Source organism: Amblyomma mixtum, chromosome 8 (genome assembly GCF_055824585.1).
Source record: "Amblyomma mixtum isolate Tamu chromosome 8, ASM5582458v1, whole genome shotgun sequence".
NCBI classification, from domain to species: Eukaryota; Metazoa; Arthropoda; class Arachnida; order Ixodida; family Ixodidae; genus Amblyomma; species Amblyomma mixtum.
The window spans coordinates 83,359,780-83,379,605 of NC_143019.1; the positions used below are offsets into that span (position 1 = coordinate 83,359,780).

General features: G+C 47.0%; 1 protein-coding gene across 1 annotated transcript; it reads left to right on the forward strand.

Moving 5' to 3' along the window:
- The first annotated feature begins 623 nt into the window (after window positions 1–623).
- Window positions 624–15,752, forward strand: LOC149333247 (uncharacterized). Its single transcript, XM_089558616.1, has 6 exons — window positions 624–1,976; window positions 6,952–7,819; window positions 8,861–9,429; window positions 10,660–10,798; window positions 10,879–11,203; window positions 14,942–15,752. Exons 1-6 carry the CDS (start codon window positions 1,245–1,247, stop codon window positions 15,192–15,194), a joined length of 2,886 nt encoding a protein of 961 aa, XP_089414742.1. The 5' UTR covers window positions 624–1,244; the 3' UTR covers window positions 15,195–15,752.
- The last annotated feature ends 4,074 nt before the right edge of the window (window positions 15,753–19,826 follow it).

Below are 19,826 nucleotides of genomic sequence, written 5' to 3' on the forward strand. Positions count from 1 at the left end.
TATCAATAACAGCTGAAGATTAAATATTCTCAATCTGAATCAGTGTAGAAATGCCCATGCCGGGTCAGTAAGATGAACCTTCACGAACTCTGGCAAAAGTGAACGCTAGGGAACTCAGTTCTTCGTTCTCAAGAAAATACCACCCTGAAATACATTTGTTTCAATTTTGTTTCTTCTTGTAGAAAAATATAGATATTATTAACCGGTTGCGAGCAAAGCATAGCAACTTTTCCGCACAACGTGGCCACTCGAACCAGCCGTGGAAGCCAGGATAGGGCAGAGGGTGAAAGAAATACGACATAGTTGAGGTCTGGGATATAATTTCGACCACTTGTGATACCTTAACGTGCAGTGATATAGAATGGGTATGGTATGCTTGAACAATGTGAATAACATCAATAAAGAATATCTTTTTCACACCGAATATCTGCATAGAATACGGGTGCCTGGCATCTGCGAGCCAGCTGTGGCCTTGAAGCCCCGGATGCAGGATTTCCTTCGAATTCGACACGCTTCCTTCGAATGCGGAACGACGGCTCAAAATGCGTACCTCGAGCAAAGCACTCCTCCACCCCAGCGCCTCACGGCGAACACAGTATTGCCTTCGTGTGGTGTCAGCCGGTTTATTTGCTTCTCAGCGACGCTACCTTCGGTTGAAGAACATACGGCGCGCCTTTTTTATCGAGTGCGCAAAGAGGGCTCTCGGCACTTTTGAAGAGAATGCATTCCTTACTCGAAGATGGTCTACCAAAGAGCGAGATGTTCGACGAGTCTATATTGCCTCACTGCCAGAACACGGAGGAAAGTTTTTCGAGTATTTACTGATAAAATTCGTTGCGTATGCTCAAACTAACAGACTATTCAACGGCAGCGTTGCCTTGGCACAGCTCGAAGAGAAACAAGCGCTGCATCACTGGAGCGTCGGCTACGAGAGCACGCGATCATCTCCCTCGTAGTTTTCACGCACCCCACGACCTCATTTTCGTTTGTGCTGTCACAACGGCAGTAAATCTGCTGAAGACACCGCCGTTCTGTGCTATGTGAAGCTCCATTTTTGCGTGTGGATCGTCTGCAGTGTAATACAAGGGTTCTCTGCTGCCGATTAACGGATATTTCTTTCCAGGTCATTCCTGAGATGTGGCTGTGTTTGCTAGAGGTTCGGGCTCTATGTGTTCCCCACAGCCGCGTAGATGAGAACACCCCAGACGTAGCTTGAACGGTTGTGACCAACGAGGACCTCCAGGATGCGCTCCTCGGTGACCATGCGTGCCCTTCACGTGACCTTCACTCTATTCTTGCTGGTAGCCTTGTGCAACGTCGTACTTTGCGCGTCCCGAAAATGGGGAAAAGTGAAAACCACTTGCCCTCAACTCGATCTATGCTCCTGCACTATGACAACGCGAGGAGCCAGAGTAAGGTGTTTCAACGTCTCAAGCGTCCACGACATTGATGCGGACATGGCCAAGGTGGCGAGCGTCATCCTCAGAACGCTGTCATTGAAGAGCGTCCAGACAACAGAGTTGCCTACGTCATGGTTCTCCAACCACACTATATTTGATTTGTCAGTCATAGATTGTCCCCTGAGCGACATCGGAGAAGCGGCCGTCGCTAGCATCCACCGATTAAGGAATGTGCTCATAACCAACACCCAACTCCAGAGTCTGCCAAGAGGCCTGATGGCCGCCCAAGGCTTGAAGAACCTCTTCATCAACAAGAGCAAAATCAAGATTCTAAAAGGCGGGCTCTACCTGCCGAGGCTTACTAGATTGGACCTTCGCTTCAACGGCATTGAGGAAGTGGACGACCAGTCCTTGTCGGGATTTCCGAAGCTGGGTTATCTGCAGCTGTCAAACAACAAGATCGACAGCCTGTCCCCGAATCTTTTTAAGCGAACGAGGTTGTTGAAGTCAGTAGTTCTTGGCAACAACCGCATCTCCAGGATTGAGAACTTGTTTGATAACATGCTAAAGTTGAAGGTAAGGCAATGCGTATCTCCAGATTTTCCTCAATACGATGTTTCCTCCTGTGATATAATAGCTAATTTGTATCTTGAGAGCGAGCGAGAGAGAAACGTTTTAAACTTTTCTTGAAAATGATGCTTCTTTCGATGATTTTACAGGCATACTAAATTCGAGTTTTTCGCCGCCACTTAGCACGAACGTTTTCGGCGCTCAAGCATGAGCCATTTGGCGAGTTCCCTGTGGGTTTCTACGGTTCACATGATTATTGGGAAAGACGTAATAATTTGTATAGTCAGTAAGCGTCAGGACGCGTCAATTAGGACCACCTTTCAAGGCGAACATGAAAAATGGTCACCCGCACGTTTTCACCGCCGCCATACCTGTGTTGTAATCAAAACAGATATAAAGGAATGACGCGTAAACGCCGCGGCTAGGCTTCGAAGAACAAGCAAGAGCGCAACAAAAAGGCTAAAAACCGAGAAATAAAACCATAAAACAGTCCTGGCACTCTTGGCGAAGGAACGGCCACGACAGCTACAAACCTCTAAACGACAAGCGATTGATAGGTGAGCATGAAGCCCCTATATATAATGCACCTGCGAGCGGTGCCCATGCCACGAACGCGTGTCATCGTCCTAAATTGTCGCAGTAAAAGGTCAGGCACCCGAGCGAGGGCTTTAAGGGGGAGCTGGCGAAAGGCGACGTTCGCAGTCTCTGGAGACCGTAGATTTTCCACTGTTATCTTCATTCTCCAAGCATTAGCTTACGCGGAATCACGATGCACCGAGGGCGAGCAGCACGGGGGATGTCTGGAGGAGGCTGCGTGAGTCGTATCGACGACAAATAAAAGGCATTTAAACGCGACTTTGTGCCCATAACAAGCCATCGCCATCCTCATCTCCGCGCCTTTGATCGCCGCTATTTTTCCCGGTATTTATACTCGGAAGCGGAATTGTAATCATATCATGAAATTTTAATGAAGAGGACGCGTTGGGTGTATCTGTAGGTTCAAACAGCGGTGGTAATGCTGTCGTCCCAGCCGCAATTGATAAGAAGGCATTAGATGCCCTGTTCCCGTTCCAGTATAAGCTGCATAAAGCGGGATTTTACGCCACTTCAGTTGTACGTCCGGCTCGAGAGCAAATGCATGCTAGTGTCCTTTGTAACACTAAATTAGGCAGACACGCCACGGTGGCTCAGTGGTTACGGCGCTCGGCTGCTGACCCGAAAGACGCGGGTTCGATCCCGGCCGCGGCGGCATAATTTCGGTGGAGGAGGAATTCTAGAGGCCCGTGTAGGGTACGATGTCAGTGCACGTTGAAGATCCCCAGTAGTGCACTGCACGGGCTCGGGCCGGCCCGAAAGCCCGGGCACGGCCCGGCCAGCGGGCCGGGCCCTGACATGATTTGTTTTGCCGGGCCTGGGTCGGGCCCGGGCCTGAAGTTGCGGGCCCGGGCTGGGCTCGGGCTTCAAGCTGCGGACCGGAGTCTGGCTTGGGTCAGTACAGAAACGGCTGATTTCCGACTATTCATTCACTATTGCAGAGTGAAGTGACAAATGCGGAATTGGAGCAGCGACACGGATGAGCTATGGGTTATAGTACTTGCTGAGAAAAAAAACTAAGCTTTATTCATTGACTTATTTATTTCCTTATTTCCACGCCGCAGTGGCTTAGTCGTCAACGCGCTTCATTACTGAGCCGGGGAACCAGAGTTTGCTCCTAGCTTCGGCGGCCGCATTTCTGTTTAGGCGGCAAGCATGACAGCCATGTACTTCGTAGTACCATTGCTAGTTGAAGAAACCCAGGTGGTCGATATGATCCGGAGCCTTCTGCTTCGGTGTCTCTCTCAGCCTGACCCCCCTTTGGCGCTTAAGCCCCCAAAACATAGCTCTTATTTAATAACTATATTTTTCTCATGTGAGAAAATTCACAAACGAAAGCGCGTTTTGTTTTCTTTTTGATCAGCTTACCGGAACGTCTCGCAAATGAAATAGCCACAAAAGGCCGCGAGAGTTTGTAAATCTCATCTCATAACCGCATCTATCCCTCCTCGCTTCTTCAGCCTGGTTGTCATGACAAGTGTTTTTAACGTGGTTCGCGCGTTATCTTCTGCTCCACCAGTAAGAGTAAAATTCAACCGGTCTTAATTGGCCATTGATCGTTCGTATCCCAAAACATACCTATACACTATTAGAAATGCATTCAGGAAGAACATATTAGTTTAGTACGCTTATAGTCTTCAAAACACACACCGTGAAATACTCAAGCCTTTTAGCTTTTCGTTTCTGTTGAAAGGCGACCAGATCGGCTATCAGTTCAACCTGTGGAATCGCGTTCACTAAAAAAATGTCACCCCACTGCTTGCTAGGCAGCTTTAATGTTTACGCTTCCGGGTGGCAAAATATAACTGATTAAAATCATGGGGGAAGGCAAGGTAGTCTATTACGCGCGTATGCAGCTCTTTTTATTTGGCTCTCAGAACTTCCCAGTTTTTCTTTGCGCACCTACACCAGATTACTGTCCAAAAGACAGGCCTGCCGAGCACTACTCTTAATCACTTCATTCTGGGTTAAAAAGAACCAACTTTCTGCAAGCCAAACTATGGTTTCAAAACCTTTGTCGGCCAGTTTCTTGTCGGTTTAGTAGCAGTCTACTTGCTCAGAGTGAGCAGCAAATCTCAAGCGTTACTGTCAAACGGGCCGGGCCGGGCCCGGGCTGGGCTTCACTCCGGAATTCACGGGCCGGGCCGGGCTTGCTAGAGCGATAATTTAGCGGGCCTGGGCCGGGACCGGGCTTCAGGTCTCGGGCCCGAGCCGGGCTTGGGCCTCAGATTGAGGCCCGTCCAGTGCTCTAGTCCCCAGTTGGTCGAAATTTCCGGAGCCCTTCACTACGGCATCCCTCATAGCCTGAGTCGCTTCGGGACCTTAAACCCTAATAAACCTTAACTAAATTAGACAATCTTCCGCATCCCACGCGCGAAGTAGCCGTTACATCCTACTGCAGCGCAGGGGGTTAAGAGAAGTGTGTTGCCGTAACGCGCGTTGAAATGCTGGAAGTATTTATTTATGCCTTTCTCTGTTTTCTTTTTAAAGTGATCGTGATAATTTTTTGTGAAATTATTGGGGATGGTCTCAAAGTGGAAAAAAGTCTGCTGCAAACACGAATAACGGGGCTAACTCATACGAGATGTTAATTTGGGTCATCGCTGGAAATCAGAGACACTGACGGAGAGGAAGCGACAAGACTCCACAGAATGTAATTTTTTTCCTGCCGCAATCTGCGCCTTCAGCGGGGCAGCAAATTCAAGGGAAACCACACAGAACAACAATGCAATCTACCATGTCATCACAAAATGCCGATGCAGCAGTGCACATCTGCTTTATCGACTGTGAATAGCGGTTACTGTGATTGTGAACGGGCTTTTTACATGAGCAGTACGTAATTTCTATTTAGGATGAACGTGGCAATTTGCGTAGTGTTTTGCAGGCCAATCGCAGCTACAAGCCGCTGATATCTACACTTTTGCAGCTGCTCCCCAGAAAATACCCAACATAGCACCGATTGAAACATATAGTAGTAGCTAGTTTAGCGAAAAACTTTTTGTAGAGTGACCTTATCTCATACCCAGAGTTATGCAGTTTATGAACTACAAATAAAGCCAAAACATAACTTAAGCCTTCTCATATGAAGCAGGTTTTGCAGTTCTGTGCTTGGTGAAGTGATTGGGTACAGCTGTCTTGCATTCACTTAGCAGCAAAAGTTGAGCACGAAAACGGGATAGCGTGTGGTAGTAGCTCCCAGTGCAGTGACCAAGTCCGTTTCCTTAATGCTGCCTTTACATTCTGCGTTTGTCAAATCGGGAAAGCATCTTTGCTAACATTTTGGGGGGTCAAAAAGTCGTCTTCATGAAGGCGGCTTCGTTCTCTTTACCCGTCCATTAAGGCCTTCGTTGGTTATGTAAAAGCTTGGCTTCTTTCTATAGCTAGTGATACTGGAAATGCAGGTTGCCTAGAGTGAGATGAGTACACTGGTTGTATATGTTGCAAATAAATAACAGCTGTTATTTAATCAACACAGCTGCCATAGCATTTTAACCATTCTGTTAGAGGGATGCGATACCAGCAATACATAACATATTTAAGCTTCCGCCCATCATCTTTAAAAATGTATCCGTGATATGCAAGATAAAAAATAAATAGTTCAGGGATCATGAGAAGGGAACAATAAACGGTAGCAAACTTTTATTTTTTCGGAATGGCGACATAAGTTACGTGTTTTTCTGTTCCGATGGAGACTTCGTAGAAGTTTTTGCGCTGGGTGCTACTGTCCTGAATTTCCACGAAACCGAAATGAAGCGCTGGTGTATTGAAATTAAGCTACAGGTGAGAGAACTTGCATCGTTTAAATGGGTGGCGTTCCCCGCTATGAATGCGTCATAGTACACAAAATCTGGGAAGCGCAACGCACCCCAATGTCGACATGATATCCCTCTGCAAAAGAGAGCCATCGTGGCGTGCAAGACAAGAACACAGCCCAAACGGCACAGGTAATCGGCCAGGTATTGGAAATGTATGGTCTCAGTCTCCTCCTTTGTCGGACAGGCATTTGCCAATACATTTACAATATTGGGCCAATAGCCTGTGCTGCTTGTTAGAGTGCTGTGGCTCCTTACAACCAGGTGGTCAGCTCGCGAAAAACACCAGACTCTGTCACTTAAGATGTAATTGTTTTTCCTCACAGCAAAAATTGGCGGCTCTGATTTCTTTGACATCGTCGCGCTTCACATGTGCGTTTTCCACTTCACACTGGTCCAGAAAGTTTTAACGACTTATTTGCATCCACGAAGCCGTACCACTTGCTTTGACGAATAAATATATTAAAGGATTTTTGCTCTTCCTTAACTTTTTCCTTTGGTTTATATGATTGTAATAGGTGGAGCACTATATTTATTATAGAGGTTACTTATCGTGCTTCTTTTTATTCTTTCAGAGACTCGCACTGGGGCGGAACAAGATAATGGACATCAACGCACTTGTAAAATCTAGGATGCCCAATTTGGCGCACTTAGATCTCGAAAGGAACAGCATAGGTGTCATTACTGAATTTGCATCATCTAATGGGATGATAGAAGTTATCCTTTTGAACAATAATAATATAACCGACGTAGAGCCTGGAGCTTTCAGAGCACTTCAAAAACTGATACATCTAGACGTTTCGACGAACAACATCACCTTCTTAAACGCGTCTGTATTTGCTGCGGACTCAAGGTTACAATACATAAACCTATCGGGGAACAGGCTAGGCAATGTAATCGGGACTTTTAAAAACACACGCCGAATCAAAGTCCTAAACCTGTCCTCAAATCGCATCACCAGTATTAGCGACACCTTTGCCGGTCTCAGATCCTTGAAAAAGTTGTCGCTAAAGGAAAACCGCTTAACCAGTATCTCGGACTATGCTTTCATGGACAACACCGACCTGTTGGAAATCGACATGTCTGACAACAGCATCCAGTGGGTTGGGAGGAACGCCTTCAGGGGCCTCGTGACTCTGGCCACCCTTCGTCTCAGGAGCAACCAGCTGCTCTCCCTTAACGGTTCAGTAGAAAATCTTCCAAACATAAAACACATCGATGCATCCTTGAATTCGATACAAATTTTGGAAAGGAGCGAATTCGGACACAACCGAGTCCTTGGCTCCATTTTGCTGACTGGGAACAACATCAGCCAGGTCGAAGGAGCCTTTACAGGGGCAGTACGTCTGCGGACTCTGGGCCTTGAAGGAAATCGAGTTGAAACACTGCGCCGAAGCGACTTCCCGCCCCTCATGAAAGCCACGCCGAACATTGTGCTCCAACGTAAGAATGTCAAAACATAGTTTTTGACAAAAGTTGCTTTTCTGGGGGAATAATTTTGGAAGAACAATGTTGTAAAGAACTTCAAGCCAATGTGTACTGAATGGTTCTCGTTGACTGCATCGAGATAAGCTGTTAGAAAGTGATGTCAGGAATTACACAGAATTACCATACCTTGGAGCTCGAATTCAGTTTTGGTCACCAAGACTAATAACTGCTTTCAAATGTATTCTTCTTTGAGCATATACCAATTAATTTTTCAATCGTTTTTAAGATTTTTATCTTTGAAACAATGACATACGTCCGTGCCCTCTGTACACTTGGATTGTACAACAGGTTGGACTGTATGAATATGATAGAGCTAAGCTCAAAGTCTACTAGTTACAAATTACCAATAAACTTTTTAAGTTAGGTTTTAGGGCACACGATTATATTGCGAAACTTTAGGCCATGAACATTGAAGGCGAGGCTACTGTGTAATTCTTTGGATTAGAATAGTGGTTCTAAATATCGAGCGTGAAAAATACGATTTCGCTAACAGCTGTCCTTGAAACTATCGTTTCACACGGTTGTTAAGGAGTGGTCAGTTTTTTTCCTTCAGTACACCATCCCGATTGCAAAATACGATATTGTTTGTTGTCTACAAGGAACGATGTATAAGAGGAGCCATAAAACTTATTTTCATATTCCTTCAGAGTCAGTGGTTGCCATTATGCATTCGATAAGGGCCCTTTTTCATACTGATTAGTTTTTTTACCGGTTTCTACTTTGTCTGCTATCCAGCGCTTTAAGTGTAGAAAGTTAAAAATCATGCTGGTGTGTCCTTAAGGCGAAGTACTGCTAATATATTCCTTCGGAGATGTCTTGCGAACATTTCCGCAATCGGTGCGCAGTTCTTATCAAAGCGACTAAGGCTGACTACACTATCTTTTCTTAAACACTGGGCGGCAATCTAGCGAACTAAAGTGCTACATGCCCACAAGTGTTTTGTTCGCATTTCTTCTCCTGAGACCATGTCTATTTTTCTTTTTCCTTCTCTTCCAGACAACCCTTTGCTGTGCGACTGCAGAATGGCCTGGCTCTTGCGTGGTGATAGTGAAGCCCGCCTCGAGTGGACCCCGACCTGTGAGCACCCGCCATGGCTTAAAGGAAAAGCGCTTAGCAAGATATCCCTGAAGGATTTGATTTCGTGGCTGGACGACTGTGCACACGGCTGCCACTGTGAGTGCCGTGAGCAACCAGGCGGAGACAGGGAGATAATCGTCAACTGCTCACTGGCGGCACTAATCCGGCTTCCCAGAGCTTTTCCGCAAGGCACGGCTGAGCTGGACATGCGAGGCAATCGACTCGAACATCTTGATGACACCCTCATGCAAAGAGCTCCTAAAGTTAAGTTACTGTGTCTCCGAAATAACAGGCTTTCGAGTCTGAACTTAACCCTTATTCCGGAGACAGTTCAGTCTCTCGACCTCAGTGGTAACATGTTGATCAAGCTTCCGCACAACCTGGTGAGAGAACGCTACCTGACATCACTGTGGCTATCTGGCAATCCTTTTCACTGCGACTGCACCGACTACCCCTTTCGACAGTGGGTCGGAGCCCACCCCGAAGTGGTAAGCCTCCACGAATACATCTTGAAGAGATGAGGTTTGATAAGTTCAGTAACACGTTCTGCTGGGCGAGTTGGTTCATCTTGCTAAAGTAAAAGCTTTTAGCGCAAAACGACTAAGAAAGGAAGGGGACAGAACACAGACACAAAGGAGCGCTACTCTCAACTAAATTTATTGCCAGAGGAAACAGTCATTTTATACACTGGTTCCAGTACAGAATCTGCTCACATTCCGAAGGCTGCGTAGATGCGCACATGCCAAGTGACGCTGTCGATCTCACATATTGTAAGATAATCCTATCTAAAAACCTGTACTCGTTAGAGTACAACTTCACCGAGGGGTTGCTGACACACACAGATCCCCTCTTTCTGATGTCGAACGCCTCTGTCAACACCCGAGAAGCCTCATCATTGCCTCTTCCGATAACCCGTGTATGTTTTAGCAATGGCACGCATGTCCCTGCCCGATCCCAGGTTCTACAATGAACAGCCAGGTTTGTTCCAGTCCCCTGCTCAAGGCATCTTTCATGTTCTCTCAAGCGCTTATTCAGACAACGTCCAGATTGGCCAATATCACGCTTCCACAACTTAGGGGTATCTCATAGACGATTCCAACATTGCAACCAACATATCTGAACTGGTGTTTCGTTAGGCATCCCTCATTTCTCTCCTCACCCTTCACTCTAGGGCATAGGCTTTCAAGTTTGCAGGGCGCTGAAAAAACAACTGGAAGGTCGTATTTGTTGGCCTCTTTTTTTAAGTTGTGGGCCACGCGGTGAGAGTATGGTATCACTTGAGGCCTTTTCATTCTTGCCCTTTTGTTCCCTTCCTTATCTGCTGCATCCACCGCTGGTTTCCTCTTAGATTTTTACAACATTGTCTCAGCCACAGCAGTTAAAAGGGTTAAAGGAAAGCCCGCTGATATCAGCCTCGAAATCTGTGAATCGAAACTTTCCTGAAGAACATGACAACATGACTTCTTAATAGCTTGTAGTAAGCACAGTCCAAGACGGTAAAAAGGGCTGTTGCAACCATGTGCTTACGCCTTTTCGAAACGCGGCCGCCGCGGTTGGGTCTGAACCCGCGTACTCCGGCTCAGAAGCCGAGCATTCTAACCACTCAGCCACCTAGGCGGGTACTGCATGTTTTCCGATCTTCGATGCACAACCAAACAGCTCTAAATATGTTATATTTATGGCTTTATCTTATGGATTCGGCAATTTATTTTCAACAGATACGAGACATCGCAAACCTCACGTGCAACGAAAGCCCCAACTCACTGGTGCCACGCAAAACTTTCCTGGCCTTAAAGCAGAGTCACCTGTGCCCTGCACCTTTCCCACAACACGTGACGTATCTGGTTTATGCATTGGGTGAGCGGTCAGCATTTTCTTCGAAGAGAGGTGTTAGTAGACAGCCGTTCTTATGTTCTAACCTCGCCTGTCGTGCACAGTTGTCTTGGCACTCTTCCTGGCGCTCTCGGCGGCCTACCTGTATTTCAAGCGACCGCTGAAGGCATGGTTACTCGCGTGGGGCTTCTTCGATTGGTTTGGATGCATCGCGGAAGATGATATGGACGATGAGAAGCTTTACGACGTGTTCGTCACGTTCAGCAGCAAGGACGCAGCTTTGGTGCATGATAAGCTGCTCCCGACAATTGAAGGCCTGGGTTTATCGTACTGCACTTACGACCGGAACTTCAAGGGTGGCTTCTTGCTGCAAGACATCATCCGCGATGCTGTCGCCTGCTCCAGACGGACGCTGCTGCTCCTGACGCGGTGAGGTCCTGCAGCTGCATCCTCGGAACACTTTCTTCTCAATTTTTAGAAATGATGTTGTACCCAATATATCACTGGAAACTGCACTGTTTGTGCACGATTGCACTTAAAATAAAAAATAGCAGTCCAAATGACCAGGCTCATCAAAACCTTCACTGTCTAAAATATTATTTAGGTGTTCAGCGTGGAGATCAAAGTAAACAAGATGAAAACTGTATGTATGGGACTTACAAGAAAACGAACACCCCTATCTTTTAAATGATCGCTGTCGGTCTACAGTAAAAAGTTATTAATATTTCAGCGTCTTGATCTCATCTGACCTTAGGTCGACCGCACATGCCACTTATATTCAAAGGTAAGCTATGAGGAAGCTTTATTAGCGGAACGCTCCCTGTGGCAATGAATTGAAGAAATGAAATTAGTATCATATAAAACATTTTGAAATCAGTTTCCGAATGTCCTTCCGGGATATGGAACCCACTTACTGAAGTAATATAAGCATACTTCAAGAGAGAGAGAGAGAGAGAGGGAAAGGCAGGGATGTTAACCAGAAGGATTCCGGTTGGCTACCCTGCACAGGGGAAGGGAATGAGGGGAATTAAAGAGGAAAGAGAGAAGTAACGGGAAATAATCACAGTCTGTCAATTAAGGCAGTCGCTCTCAAAAAGCGAAAGAGTGCCTTGTAAGCCTTGATGGCAGTTGACTGTTGTGGCCACGGACCGAGGGTATTGGCCTCTGTGAAAGGGCGAGGGTCCAGGCGGTCCAGAGCACATCGCAGCTTATGTCTTTCGGCTACAAAGGCAGGGCACTCACACAAGATATGGGTGATTGTCTCATCACAGGCGCAGTTCACACAAGAGGGGCTGTCGGCCATCGCGATCCGGAAGGCATACTTATTCGTGAAGGCAACACCGAGCCATAGACGACACAGTAGTGTTGCTTCACGACGCGCTACATTACACGGAAGACGGAGGCGCAGTCCAGGGTCCAAAGTCCTGAGGCGACGGTTGCACAACACACCAGAGTTCCACGCTTAAAGTGTGAGCTCCAGCCTCAAGGAACGAAGCCCACACGCTGCGTCAGCTCTCGTTACGGGAATATTAACGGGGATTCCGTCATTGTGGGCAGAACGGGCAGCTTCGTCAGCCTGGTGATTGCCATGAATGCCGCAGTGGCCCGGCAGCCACTGGAAAATTATGTTATGTCCTTTCAATGTGGCGTCATGGTAGAGTTGCGGATTTCGGCAACGAGTTGTTCGTGTGACCCACGGCGTAGTGCAGTTTGCAGGCCTTGAAGGGCTGCTTTAGAGTCGGTGAAAACTGTCCAGTCATGTGCAGATTCCTGACTAATGAACTGAACTGCAGCCCGTAGGGCAGCTAGTTCTGCACCAGTTGAAGAGGTGAGATAGGTAGTCCTCACCTTCATTAAAATAGACCTGGCCGGTATCACCACAGACCCAGCAGAGCTTGTTGAAGTCACTGAGCCATCTGTGTAGACATGTATGCGGTGTGTATGGTTAAAATGCAAATGATGCAGTGTCAGTTGCTTGAGAGCAGGCAATGATAAATCAGATTTCTTATTAATTCCAGGAATAGATAGGTGCACCCGGGGTTGATGGAGACTCCATATGGGTGAGCATGATCTTGATGGGTGGGCGAACTGCGAAGGAAGATAGGCACGGTGAGCTTGAATTACAATTGCAAATGCAGTATGTGGTCTGAGTACGGGAAGAGCTGCAAGATGATGACTCGGAACTCGCGTGAGGTGCCGAATGTGTGTTCTCATGGTTTCAACAGCAATGTGTGAAGTAACAGGATGCTCCCCAGCGACAAGAATAGTGGCTGCCGTTGAGGCACATTTAGGTAGCCCAAGGCAGATTCGTAGAGCTTGCGCTTGAACACTTTGAAGTGTCTGAAGGTTTGTCTTTCTGATATTGTTTAAAATGGGAAAGCTATACCGCATGTATCCCAGGAACAGCGAATGGTACAGTTGAAGCATCGAGCGTACAGATGCACCCCAGGACTTTCCCCCGAGGAAGGAGAGAATATGAACAATCGCTGCCAGTTTCTTTCGCATGTCGTAAAGATGGGGACTCCACGAGAGGTTCCTATCGATAACAACGCCAAGGAAGCGATGGTTTTTCTCATAGGGAATGGCGTTGCCATTAATATATATGGGGTAACTTGTCATTTTTTTTCGCGTGAACGCCACGAGGGAACATTTCTCGGTTGAAATATTTAGGCCCTGCTGACGAAGGTATAACGTCAGTATCGTTGCCGCCTTTTGTAGTCTCGCACGAACTTGGGGACGGGTCACGCTTGACGCCCAAATACAGATATCATCGGCGTATATTGAGATCTGGACTGATTGTGGCAATGAGTCAACCAGGCCGACGAGAGCTATGTTGAAAAGAGTTGGGCTCAGCACTCCACCCTGTGGGACTCCGCGCGAATTTAGATGCGAAGAGGTTGGTCCGTCTTCAGTCTGGACAAAACACGACCTCCCTGACAAATAGCTGCGTATCCAGCTGTACATGCGGCCTCCAATCTGAGCAGCTTCTAATGCGTCCAAAATGGCCTGATGCGTTACGTTGTCGTAGGCGCCCTTTATGTCCAAGAATAGTGCCGCAGTCAATCTTTTCAAGTTTTTTTGGTGCTGGACGGACGATACAAGGTCAACCACATTGTCAATGGAAGAGCGGCCACGTCGAAACCCAGACATAAATGCAGGGTAAATTTGGTATCGCTCTAGGTACCATTCCACGCGTGTTAACAACATTCTTTCCATGACTTTCCCGACACTGCTGGAGAGTGCAATTGGTCGGTATGCTGAAATGTCGAGTGGCGATTTTCCCGGTTTAAGGAGTGGTACGAGACGACTGGTCTTCCATGCATTAGGAACTATGCCCTCGCACCATGACTTGTTGTATGAGTCCAGAAGAATCCGTCGAGCCTCTTGGCCAAGGTTGGCGAGCGCGGAGTATGTCACACCATCGGGCCCTGGCGATGACGACCTTCTGCAACAAGCAAGCGCAGCGTCAAGTTCCTCCATGGAGAACAAGTTATCCATTCGTGAATCCAGCGAGGGTGGAACATCACTGCAGTGCTGCGTTGTGGATGAGTTCGGTTGGCCTGTTATCCTTGCGCAAAATTCTTCGGCTACCGCGACCTCGCTGCGTTTTTGGTGGAGCGCGACGGATTTAAACGGGTGGCGCTGTTGAGGGGACGTACGAAGGCCACGGATCACCCGACTTAGATAAGTTATAATCGTCTTCATTTCATATGGTTGGTGCACATCTCCGAACCAGCTCCAAGAAGCAAATTTACACATATTCAAAATAATATGCCATCTTGATACGTTTTCATGTATGAATTTATTGTATCGTGACAATGTACATATAAAAAAGGATTTGTACATTGAACAAGTAGCTCAGGAGCTTGCCCGCAAAACTTATAGTTTAAGTGATTCAGTTTTCCCGCGAACTGTCAGAGAATAGAACGGGCTCGGAGCATACGTTGTCGAAAAGCAAACAGTCCAGCCATTCTTTAGCGCGCTTTAAATCGACTCGCGTCACTCTTCGACTTGAATTAACGTTTGTTTTGTCTTGCTGACTTCGGAAATTCATGTCTCTGTTGATTTTAATTAAACAATGCAGATGGCACGGAGCAAACTCTTGCCTCTTCTTAGTTTATGTCCTTAAAACAAAAGCGTTTTAATTGCTGACGATGCATTCTGCAGGAACTTCGTGGCGAGCGCATGGTGCCGCTTGGAGTTCAGGTTGGCGCACCAGCGAGCTCTGGAAGACAGCATCAACCGTCTCGTCATTGTGATGGTGGGCGAGGTGGATCCAGGGGCACTAGACGAAGATCTGCGGCTCTATGTGCGGGCTGCGAATTACCTCCGCTGGGGAGAGCCCAACTTCTGGGAGAGGCTTCAGCGCTCGCTGCCGAAGACGGATGCAAGCAGAAAACTGATCCTCCAAGATTCATGATACAGAGAAGAAACCACAGTACAAGCGCCTTTTTCACAACTAATTTAATGGGAAGGCAACAAACACTTAAATATGAAAAGATATCACAGGTGGGTACAGATAAAAACAGTTAAGATTTCATGTTATGACTAAACAAACCAAAAATTTACGCAGAAAACCTATTTCCTTCTTCGTAAGCGATACTGACGGCTTACTCACGCAATTACCGTGCGAGGCAATGTAGAAAGCTTCCATCACCTCCCTGGTTCTTTGTTCAGGGTGACGGAATAGAACCTGTGTTGCCACAAAGATAGGACGGCAATTATTACATTCTTGGAGGTGTTTCCTCACCCCTGAGGCACTGCCATTGTTGTGCTCCTTGGGGCGAATGTTCAACCAACGCCCTGTCTGCCCTATGTACACCAGACCACAGAGAAAAGAGATCTTGTACACCACTCCTGTTTCACAGCGCAAAAACGTAGCCGGATGTTTGACTGTGCATGTGCGGGAAATCCAAGATTCAACACACCATACTGCAGACGACGCTAGGTGCGTGGAGCTGTAACATGGCGTGGGAAACAGTGCGTCTTGACTGCCTTTAAGAATATTGTGATCGCGTGGTTGACCAAAGTGTCCTGTCTTAAAAGGTAGGAATGCGGTGCCGTGTGCCCTGCGCCACCAGATAGCAAACGTTCTGGACTGGGTCAGGAGAAATCGTGTGACCAATCAAGAATTCCTTCTTCGGACAATGCCGCATCAAATAGAAATAAAAAAGTGTAAAGTTGATGTGCTGCGATGGCCAAGGTTTCCACTCTTCGGAGAAAGCTAGACACCTAAGTGGTTTCAGTAGGATATACGGAATCCTTTGAGATATATTGCAGTGAACATGGATTCCATGCCTTAACTCGTGTGCTGTTCTAAAATAAAACTGAGAGAAAAAGACACTACGGACGACTACTGGAAGATACATAGTCTTGTATTATTGTGCGTCTCTGTGGTGTACGTCTTCAGAGATAGCCCGACACGTTAATTCCGAATTTTTCGGGGAGAATCTGTAGAAGTTCGCTTGAAGCCCGGAATTAACTGCGAATGGACGTCAGAATACTTATTCCTCATCAGCCCCGCCGCGGTGGCTCAGTGGTTACGGCACTCGGCTGCTGACACGAAAGACGCGGGTTCGATCCCGGCCGCGGCGTCCGAATTTCGATGAAGGCGAAATTCTAGAGGCCCGTGTACTGTGCGATGTCAGTGCACGTTAAAAAACCCCAGATGGTCGAAATTTCCGGAGCCCTTCACTCCGGCGTCTCTCATAACCTGAGTAGCTTTGCGACGTTAAACCCCAATAAACGAACTTATTCCTCATCAGTAAAGTATTGCACAGCGCGCATGCGTTACATGAGAAGTAATGCAAGCTTCAAAAGAACGAAAATCGTTATCAGAAAATACAGGTGGAATTAAAAAGTCTTTTCACTCAGGACTAAGATACATCAGGTTAATTTTTTCCCCACATGAAAAAAAAACAGGTAACTTGGACTTTCTTAAGCCATTGATTTCTTCAGACCGCTAGTCGAACAATTACTTTACGAAGTGACTGAGCCTGCATCGTCATCCCGATGGATACGGCCGTATTCTAGTGTAACAGGTTCAATTGTTTTACAGAATTACGACATACAGCATATGCGCCATCTGTTTGTTTAAATTTCTTTTCGTGCGCTAGCACTCATAGCGGCCATTCCCAGCAATTTGGCGTTGTGTAGTTTGTCTGTTTGTCTTTCTCAAGCCGGTTTTGTGGCAGGCTGCTCACCTGCCCACCGTGTCAGGCGGCAGCCCATTTAATCGCGAGAGGCTGCTCGGGAAGAGCAACCAGGGTCGCAAACACATGCAAAGAACCCAAGACCCACCGACGGAAACACCTGCCATAGCACCTGCCTTGTGCCACTACGCCACTGCTCACCTGCCCACCGGGTGGCTTACTTGCCAAGGTGTAGCCAGTGGTAAGCAGGCGAGAACCTGGAATGGTAATTAGGCGCTCCCCCCCCTCTCCCCTTAAGCGCACCGAGCTAAGCGGAATGATCAGCAGCGGTGAGGAGGAGTACGTGATTCCAATGATGCTTGCACCGTAGGTAAACGTAAGAAGTTAGGGTGGTAATTAGCTGCTTCCCTGGTATCACCTAGTAGGTCGCAGCTCCAACCGACAATTTAGGTGACGTGGTCAATACAAAGATCGTCTGTCAACACATCAACAGCCACATCATTAACATAGTAGAGCAGCGCAACAGCGAAACACGTCATGATAGCGCACATATGAGCATTTGGCCTAATTACCCAAATCGACTGATACTTGTTTTTGTCCCTTGACGTTCTAAAACATGACCGAGTTTCATAGAGCACGACGCTGCCTTTTAAGTTATTATAAAATGATTTTTTCCTGGTTTGCCCTTCTAAATTTTTATATATGGTCTGCTCCTTTTCCCTAGAATTAATCTAGTCCATTCCTTCTGCATTTTTCACCTCCCATTTAAACCTAATTCTTGGTCCTTGTTTCCTGTAAACGTATTAGTTAATTTCCTATTCCTGTACCGCCATTGTGAGCCAATGCTTTTGTGTATAACTATTTAAATGTCTTAGCTCCCTTCCTCATACTGTCCAATTTCCGGGCTTTCTTCGTGTATTTCACTTCGAGCGTCCCGTGTTTCGAGCGATATGCCTCATTTTAACTTTTCCCGGTGGCCACGGTAAAAGTTAAAATGGCGGTAAAAAAACAAGGACGGAGAAATAGGCTTAAATGAAGGGTGAAAAATGCAGAAGGAATGAACTCGGAACCTCCTATATAAGTACACCAGTTAACCAGGTGCCCTCTGTCTACAGTGTTGAAACTTGGTTCAGCGCAAAAGACGAACACAAAGAAAGGAAACGACACACACGGAGCGCTATCAACAACTGGTTTATTGATATATGCAAAAAACACATTTATACACTTCACACGCATGCGCACAATCGGGCGGCTCCAGACTACTTTAACAGTTTTAGATGGCTCACATTATGTCACTGAAGAAAGCGCGGTAACCAGATAAGGTAGATAACTCTGAACATAAAAATGACAAAAGGAAAAGACATGAATGGAATATGACCGAAACATTTCGAGAATCAACAGACGAAAAAGACACGGGCCAGGAAGTTACATGACGTTATATGACGTTGTCCAAAACATACGCTCAGCTGAGTACAAACTTATGGAAGGGTCGCTGATGCACTGGTTAGACTTTTTATGAACATGAAAGGCCTCCAAAATAACTCTTGATTTTGTGCTTTTACTTCTGCCTAAAACCTTTGTTTCTTTGAACCGGGGCGCACAACTGCTACCCATTACGTGCGAAACAAGATTCGCAAGCTTATCTTGATTTATCAAATTTTGAGCATGCTCTCTTAATCGGTCATTGATGCAAATCCCTGTCTGCCCAATATAGCACTTTCCACAGGACAGGGGGATCTTGCAAACCACTCCTAAAGCACATTTGACGAAGGCTTCTTCATGTTGCTTTTTGCAACCGCGCTCACCATCACCGCAGATGCGGGGGCACAGCTTCGCCAACTTATTTGGCGCGGAGAATACAAGAGGCACTTAAACCGTCCCAACTTAAACCTTCCTTCTTTTTGCGAAGTCTTCTTCCGCTCCATCTCTTTCAGACTTCTTAGCTAAAACACGCGAATAGTTGTTCGTGGTCACGCCTTCCTGCCCTACTTCTTTTTCTTCACTGCCCACGCCCGTGCACGTCGTGTACACACGCCTCGCGCTGGAATGTTCGCGATTGTCGTTTTCAGTGAAGGCGCCGGCCGTTCTAACGCGGTAGCGTTAAGGCTTCCATTCTACAGAAAATTCGGCGTAGTCATCGGCATTACGAGCGAAAACTCGGCCGGGGTGGGGGCCCAGGTGCCTCCGCTATCAAATCACTGCAGCCACCCTATGGCCAACCTGGTGCACAACATTCTGCTCGGTCGAAAAATGGGCCGGTCACGGGACCTTGTCACGCCATCTTCGGTCACGACACCTTGTGGCGTCATGCCAGACTTCCCAGCGGATCGTCAGCAAGCTGTCCACGGTTGCTGTTAAATTAATGATTACTAGCTAGTTAAGTTAATGTTTTGTCTCACAAGCTCCAGTGGTGGCCGCACCTGCCATCACAGGACAGTGGGGCGTCGCTTAACTTCTGCACCCCTGAGCCAGAAATAGTATGAGGACTCCCAGAGACCTATGAATCTAAAGTACAGAATGACCAATTCCGCATAGATGGGCATTAAACTATTAAAACTATCGCGTCATACCAACCAGTGCTAGTGCGCTAGCACAAAGGCCCCGCAAACACCGGCTACACCATGGACCGAAGAAAACACCGAAGTGTTAGATCACCTAACTCGCCTATGTCCTAACCACGCTCCATCATCCGTCATTACTTGCTGGTGATCCACCTATTGCTAGCACACTCCACCGACGAAGCTTGAAAGGGGCTGGCAGACGGAGGCTTCAACTGCAGAAAGGACAGCTTTTTTCTCTAGCGAGGCATGTAGTTTAAGAACATTAAAATAACTTGCTAATTTATAGAGAGGCTCGCTTTTTTCTGAATAAATCAGTGCAACTGCTCTGTGAGATGCATA

Bases quoted from the DNA above. Each gene is read 5' to 3' on its own strand.
- LOC149333247 (XM_089558616.1), top strand. From the start codon at position 1,245: ATGCGCTCCTCGGTGACCATGCGTGCCCTTCACGTGACCTTCACTCTA. The intron at 7,820-8,860 runs GTAAGAATGTCA...CTTCTCTTCCAG, and splicing joins GCCGAACATTGTGCTCCAAC to ACAACCCTTTGCTGTGCGAC. The intron at 11,204-14,941 runs GTGAGGTCCTGC...TGCATTCTGCAG, and splicing joins ACGCTGCTGCTCCTGACGCG to GAACTTCGTGGCGAGCGCAT.